The 7966-nt window shown below is 46.1% G+C and overlaps 2 protein-coding genes across 2 annotated transcripts in view; one reads left to right on the forward strand and one right to left on the reverse strand.

The window, feature by feature from the left end:
- The window catches only part of LOC132469648 (cytosolic phospholipase A2-like), a 22316-nt gene extending 22019 nt beyond the window's left edge, over positions 1-297 (reverse strand). The window contains exon 1 of the mRNA XM_060067642.1: positions 42-297. The gene's annotated coding sequence lies outside the window, so the exon portion shown is untranslated. The remainder of the gene's footprint in view (positions 1-41) is intronic.
- An 801-nt stretch (positions 298-1098) lies between these two features.
- ptgs2b (prostaglandin-endoperoxide synthase 2b) lies at positions 1099-5921 on the forward strand. Its single transcript, XM_060067644.1, has 10 exons — positions 1099-1244; positions 1408-1524; positions 1644-1787; positions 1900-2043; positions 2352-2533; positions 2691-2774; positions 2966-3212; positions 3629-3915; positions 4057-4204; positions 4565-5921. Exons 1-10 carry the CDS (start codon positions 1184-1186, stop codon positions 4978-4980), a joined length of 1830 nt encoding a protein of 609 aa, XP_059923627.1. The 5' UTR covers positions 1099-1183; the 3' UTR covers positions 4981-5921.
- Positions 5922-7966: the final 2045 nt, after the last annotated feature.

A 7966-nucleotide genomic window follows, 5' to 3' on the forward strand; every position in this document is an offset into this window, starting at 1 on the left:
TCTTAACGCAATCTGGATTCCAAGAAAAAAACAATACATACCTTGAAAGGAGTTGATTTACTCACAAATCCTGACTGTAAGTATCGCTACCGCTGTCCCACCGTCCATTGGAGAGATGGAGGAGGTGCTTCAGACTGGTGCCAGACGCGCTCACTGCGCGCACACGTTTAAAACATAGGAAGTTCATCGAATACAAACATACAACTTACTAAACATTGTATATGGTGCTTATATGTCAAATATTTATATAATTACTTCTAGAAATAAATAAAGAAAGAACTACATCAAAAAACGTTGGGAGCGTCGTCGCCTCAGTGTGTGTGTGTGCGTGTGTGTGTGTGTGTGTGTGTGTGTGTGTGTGTGTGTGTGTGTGTGTGTGTGTGTATGCGTGCGTGCGTGTGTGCGTGTGTGCGTGCGTGCGTGTTTGCGTGTGTGTGCGTTGAGCATGATCGTCAGTTTCTCCGTTAGAGGGCGCATGAGCATCATATTACATGATCATATATTAACATGTAGCCTACTAGTAGGTCTTAAATTCATATATATATATATATATATATATATATATATATATATATATATATATATATATATATAAATATATATATATGCATATATAAAATATTTTTATCTCTAATTATAAAGATTAATAATCACACATATTTCGTTGAAAAAGGTTTGTAAAACAGTAACTTGAAACATCAATTTTGAGACCAATCCAAACCATGTATTCGATTTATACAGCTACAATACGTGCACACAAATCTAAATCACATGTTTTAGGGCTATTAAAACCTTTAGCAGACGCTTCTATCCAAATCGATTTACAGTGAATATTGCGCAGGGATTCCTTAGCAAGGATGCGGATAGACGGGTTAGAGACCGGTAGGGACCCCATATCGCCAGACTATCAGTAGGCCTAAAACTAATTAACTGATTATTATATCATCATCCTGATCTTCTTGTCATAATATAAATAGTTCGGGAAATGTGGTTATTCATTCAACTATTACTGTAATGTGGAAAACAAAAAAACGCATCTCTTTGGTGACGCGCGGGGAGGAGTAAGCGCTGATACGACTATATATAGCCTACTACCGGTCCAGTGGAGCTACCTTCAGCACTATAGGCGTCAAGGAGAAGACAAGACGATACAAGAGGAGACGGAGAAAAAAGTCATTGGAGTATGAATCGAAGTATACTTGCGGTTCTAGTTTTGGCACTGGGCTTTCTTTTCTGCGAAGGGGGTAAGTCGTTCTTTTTCGGTTATTTTTTTTATTTTTTATAAAATAAAAGTTATTTTATAGGCCTTTGTTGTTTTTATCACTCACTGTGTATTCTATGTCTGATTACGATTTAAGATAGAGTTTGCTGAAAAATATCAATTAATTATACCTTCAATTTGACCAGGTACACCATGTTGTTCGGACCCCTGTCAGAACCGGGGCGTGTGCACCGCCATGGGCGCCGAGCGCTACGAGTGTGACTGCACCCGGACTGGATTCAATGGAGAGAACTGCACAAATCGTGAGCCTTATTCATATTTTAGGGGGGGGGAAATAACTTTGATCGTTAATTAAACTAAATTAAAATCACTATCCAACCTTCATTTTTATCAATCATGAATTTATATTCCTCAACTACAGCGGAATTCTTCACCTGGATTAAAATCTCTCTGAAGCCGTCGCCGAACACCGTTCATTATCTTCTCACTCACTTCAAGGGCTTCTGGAACATCGTCAACAACATGTCGGTCCTCCGGGACGCAATCATGCGATATGTTCTGACGTGTAGGTTTAATTAAAACTCCTTCTATTGGCCTCAACAAAGAACAAAAATACCATTGAGAATATGACCTAATATAAAAGTAATTGACCTTTTCATCTCTCTCTCTCTCTCTAGCCCGCTCTCACCTCATCGCAAGCCCCCCTACCTACAATTCAGATTATGGCTACAAGAATTGGGAAGCATTTTCAAACCTTTCCTACTACACTCGCACCCTTCCCCCCGTGGCCAACGATTGCCCAACCCCTATGGGAGTATTAGGTAAGGATACCTCTCACCTTTTGAAAACAAGTTCTTTCAGATTCTTTAGCATCAGGCTTCATAGCATTAGATCACACCAGGGACCTGCGGGAAAACCGGACGGTTAAACCATTTCTATTTCACTTTCAAATTGAACATTCTAAATTTTAGGAGCTAATTTTCATCAAGTTAGGGTCATTACATAAGTTAGGTGTGTACTTAAAATGTACTTGATACCAAATCTTAGAATAGTGCAGACAAAAGGCAGCCGTTCCCCCTCCTGGTTTCTCCCTATCCCAGCTATCATTTAACCCGTAATTGTTCCACAGGGAAGAAAGAGCTGCCTGATATCAAGATGTTGGCAGAGAAGCTGCTCGTCAGGAAGCACTTCATCCCAGACCCCCAGGGCTCCAGCCTGATGTTCGCCTTCTTCGCCCAGCACTTCACACACCAGTTCTTCAAATCGGACATGAAGAAGGGGCCGGCCTTCACCAAGGCTCAGGGCCACGGGGTAAGAGACTCAGACACATGGAGACACTTCCTCCCAGACACATGGAGACACTTCCTCCCAGACACATGGAGGGCAGACAGAGGAGCTCTGCGTAGCACTCGTTAATACAGTAGAACACAACATGAAGAGTGCTGGATTAACCGCCTGCTGTCTCTAGGTGGACCTCAACCACGTCTACGGCGACAACCTCGAGAGACAACACAAGCTCAGGCTGCACAAGGACGGCAAGCTGAAGTACCAGGTAGGGGAAGAGAAACACACCTGGTCCAGACACCAGCCACGCCTTGAATAGACATCCTCCTCCTCCTCCTCCTCCTGCTCCTCCTCCTACTGCTCCTCCTCCTCCTCCTCCTCCTCCTCCTCCTCCTCCTCCTCCTCCTCCTCATGACGAGGCCCACTCACAACACCCCCCTTCCTCTGCTGCCCTCCCAGGACATCGACGGAGACATGTACCCCCCGACGGTGGCCAGTGTGGGCGCGGAGATGCACTACCCCGCTCACGTTCCCGAGGAGCAGCGCTTGGCCGTGGGCCACGAGGCCTTCGGCCTGGTCCCCGGCCTCATCATGTACGCCACCCTCTGGCTGCGCGAGCACAACCGCGTGTGCGACGTCCTGAGGGGCGTGCACCCGGACTGGGACGACGAGCGGCTGTTCCAGACCACGCGGCTCGTCCTGATTGGTGAGTGTTGTCGGGTATTGGAGATGGCCGTCCTATCAGAGATGGACCAAAAAGATCAATGAATTCATTTGATTTTCCAGGTTTAAATTGACATGAAAGAATTCTGCTACGGGTTTTAAAGGGGCTCTAGGTGCGATGTGAGAGCTAAAATCTGTTTCCATAGCCACCTGTGAGCGGTTTGTGAAATGCTCTTTGGGAATATAGGGTGTGTGCTTGGCTGGGCCTGTGACTGTGTGAGGCGTTTTAGACATGTGACTGCTCCCTGCTTATCATTGACCAATCAGGTTTTCTCTCCCCTGACTCAATCACAGAATATGAAATGGTGTATTTCCTAATAAAGGCTCATATCTGCTTGAAGTGTGGCCCTGACTGTCTTGACATCACCCCCCCCCCCCCACCCTCCTTCCCCCTCGCAGGCGAGACCATCAAGATCGTGATCGAGGACTACGTGCAGCACCTGAGCGGCTACAACTTCAAGCTCAAGTTTGACCCGGAGCTGCTGTTCAACCAGCGCTTCCAGTACCAGAACCGCATCTCCTCCGAGTTCAACACCTTGTACCACTGGCATCCTCTGATGCCCGAGGCCTTCCACATCGAGGAGCAGGTGTACAGCTACAAGCAGTTTGTCTTCAACACGTCTGTGGTGACCAACCATGGCATCGGCAACCTAGTGGACTCCTTCACCAAGCAGGTTTCTGGAAGGGTGAGCAGCGAGGACTCTTACTATAAGTGGAGCAGGAGCAATGGAAGTGATAGTAGCACTAGCAATATTATGAGCAATAGTACTAAAATAGTTTCTTTAAAAGCTTGTGGCTAATCTCAGGACATGTGTGTTGTTTTCCAGGTGGCGGGAGGGCGAAACGTTCCCGGGGCCTTGTTGCACGTGGCCATGAAGTCGATAGAGAACGCCAGGAAGATGCGCTATAAGTCCCTCAACGCCTACCGGAAGCGCTTCTCCATGAAGCCCTACAGCTCCTTCCAAGACCTCACAGGTGAGACACAAGTGCACAGATTTCACTGGAAGGAATGCGCTGTTGAGGTCACAATACAAATGCAAACATCTTCAGAGGCTTCAGTGTCAGCGTTCAGCTCACTGTACACATTGAGATTCAAGCGGATAACGTCAACCCAAAAATGAAGTGTAGATAACAAATGTTACTCTCTGTTTTCCTTTTGAGTGGTTCCAGACTCTAGAGCAATGGGTTTCATTTTGGGTTGCATCCTTTCTAGATGATTTTCAGACTCAAACACGGCGGTGTTGGAATAGCGAGCAGCTCAGCAGCTGCTTTGAGAGACCCAGAGACTTACCGTTGCTTGGTTCTCAACTGTTCCTCCTGTGTTTGTTGCCTTAGGTGAGACGGAGATGGCAGCGGTGCTGGAGGAGATGTACGGACACGTGGACGCCGTGGAGCTCTACCCAGGCCTTCTCGTGGAGAAGCCCAGGCCCAACGCCATCTTCGGGGAGACCATGGTGGAGATGGGGGCCCCGTACTCTCTCAAGGGCCTCCTGGGGAACCCAATCTGCTCTCCGGAGTACTGGAAGCCCAGCACCTTCGGCGGCACGGCGGGCTTCGAGATCGTCAACAGCGCCTCCCTGCAGAGGCTGGTCTGCAACAACGTGCGCGGGCCGTGTCCTCTGGCCTCCTTCCGGATCCCGGACCTGGAGCAGACGGGTTCCGTGGTCATCAACTCCAGCCGGCCGCAGCACGCACGCACAGGGGAGGTCAACCCCACCGTCATGCTGAAGGAAAGGACTACAGAGCTGTAGTCATGGAAAAAACTACACCATACAATCTAAACTATGTTTGTATTTATTGATCTTATCCTGTTTTGTTATATTTACTTCATATATATATATGTATTTATTTATTTATTGTTTTATTTATAATACTATTTATTACATTGAGGGGAAGACAAAAATGCAGAAGTTTACCTTTTGTGCTCGTAAGATTATCAGGGAAAACCCAGAGAAGGCCAAGAGTTCTTGTTCCTCTATTTACTGAGGGAGTTCGCCAGGAGTTCCTCTGTGTTGTATCAACACACAATATGTAACGGGAAGAGGATTACCCTCTTTAAGCACAAAGCAGGAGAAAACAAACCCTGTTTGGGACATTCATGATAACGTTACCTGATAGAAACTCGGCCCATTCATTCTTGTGGTCCTAGATTTCTATCCATTCCAACATATGACATGATATGTCTGCTTAAAATGGTAAAGTTTGTTTAAAAATTATATAAAAATAGTTTATTTTTAAAACTCAGCTTTCTAGTTGACAACCTGCCTTTGTTCTGTTTGCCACTGACTAGCATGTACCAGGAAACTACTGCTACATTGCTTCAAATGTATTTATTTGACTTTGTTTTTTATGCAAAATGTTATTTAAATCTTTTTTTAATAGATGTAATTTTGGTAGCCCTACCTGATTAACTGACCTCTGCTAATATCACTGATGTTCACATTCCTTGATACTTGATGTTTTATACTTGATACTTCATTGACATTTTTACTGAACTACTTTAAGTTATATCGCTGCTGGTACTTTTACTTCCTCAGTCTGTCTGTTTAGTTTTTTAATTCTTCTCTGTATTGAAGCCCCACTAGTCATACACTAGAACTTAAACTTCAATGCATTGATTCAAGTTGGAAATGTTAAACTCCATGACTGTTCTAAGGACCATTTTACAGTAAAGAACATTCTATCTGAAATACTTTCGACTCTGTCTTTTCTATTTTGAGCACTGATTCGATGTCTTAAATCCTGTCTGCACCCTGGCAACCGTTGGGAGTCCTTCGATCGGCCGGCCCTTCAGAGTATTATTGTATGTTGCTCTATAAGCAGGTTCAGAGGCTGATATCAACCTGCACGCTTCAATGGTTTTAGATGGGTCTGTCTTTGTAGCAGATGGTGAGCAAGATGATGTGACAGAGGATGAAGAGAGGGGGTTAAATGAAGGCCACACTGGAGGGGTGGATGAGGAGAGGGCAGAAGAGGAGGAGAGAGAGCATTGCAGAGCAGCACTGTGGGCAGAGGGGCTCACCGCTCACCAGAGGGGCTCACCGATCATCAGAGGGGCTCACCGATCATCAGAGAGTCAGTCTTCAGTTAACAGCACTGGAACATCCCTCAGCAGAGCCACAATATCAATCCCTTCTTGTATATGGCCTTGGCCACATCTACCTTATTTTTCCAAGAACACCTCTTGGGTGCTGGGAAATATTGCTGTGCTAATATATTCCGATCAGGCTGCAGATGTAGCAAACCGTCAGTGAAGCTAAAGCGGTGATTGTAGGGCTTAGATGAAGATAAGGGTCTCACAACAGCAGAAGGGCTGCATATCAGTCTTTTTCAGTCAGTCTTTTCAAAACCCACATGGCTGGCACTTTAGCACAGCCCCTGGATTTCCCATAACACCACACACACACACACACACACACACACACACACACACACACACACACACACACACACACACACACACACACACACACACACACACACACACACACACACACACGATGTGTGGGTTAAAGTATTATCCCAGTGTGCATCAATGTGTGGACGCGCGCAGGTCTGCCGGCTTTGAGATGAGAGAGAGGGAGGAACACATCTCTCTTTGTGTGGGTCTAATGAGCGTGAGCAGGTCGCAGGCTCTGTATTGGGACTGGATCAAATCAAGAGATTGCTCACTCGGTCCCTCGCCAGACCGGGAATCACAGTGTAGTCGTGATCCGAAGGCAGGAATAGACCTACGTGACGGCCGGCAGATCGTCGGAGGAGAGCACAGCCACCAGAGGCACGCACGCAGAACAGAGAAGTGCGCAGCCCCTCTGCGGCACGCCACCCACTGGGACCTGGCTGTGCAACAGAACTCCATCGTTTAATTGCGTTTGTATTGATTGTGCACGTTATTACTTTTCATTTCACTTTCCATTCACGGGGGATTTTGCTGAGCAACCGTTAGAAAGTGCGTGTCTGTAAACATCTTCAGTCTGTTCAATGGATGGTTGCGGTTATTGTCTGTGTTGTTGCTGGGTGGTGGCAACACACACAGCAGGGAAAACAAGAACAAATGCTGTCCATCTATATTTCACTGATCCTTCCAATAAACCGCATTGCATCCAGTTGAAGTGCATGGAGCCAAGGGGGGATGAGATCCGAGCTTTGAGGAAGGAGGAAGAAGATAATGAATCCAACAAAGGCTGTGTGAGGAGGCTATAAGGAAGTCGAGAAAAGCAAAAATTCCCCCTTAATCGGTTGAAACATCAATTTGTATCATGTGTTTAACCTTCATGTTCAGGTCAAAGTTTCTTTGACTGACTTTTAAGTTATTCAAAACCTAGGCCAGTACAGTGTGTTGGGTTATTTTAAGCATGTGTTGAGGTCAGCATTGTTATGATTGCCCATTAAGTGCTTCTTTCCAAAACAAAAAGTATTAAACTACGACAGAGCACTTAAAATAGTCAAATTGCAGACAGAATGAGAACGTGATGAGGTCACTGGTGCACGGGCCCGGTCCTTCATGCGGGGGCTCAGTGTTTACAAACGGGCGGCCTGCGAGAGGTGTAAACGAGTGAGCACGCATCCAACCGGGGGGAGCCATATATGGGTTTATGGTCTCTTACCCGGCCTTACCAGCTGGGAAACACAGTTAGAGGAACCCATCTATAGAGTGGCGAAGTCACGCCCCTTCCGGTAGGGCTCATGGGACCTATGAGATCGAAAAATATGAATGGGTGTCAATGGAGAGAAAAT

The sequence above is a fragment of the Gadus macrocephalus genome, chromosome 12 (genome assembly GCF_031168955.1).
Source record: "Gadus macrocephalus chromosome 12, ASM3116895v1".
In the NCBI taxonomy this organism is placed as follows: Eukaryota; Metazoa; Chordata; class Actinopteri; order Gadiformes; family Gadidae; genus Gadus; species Gadus macrocephalus.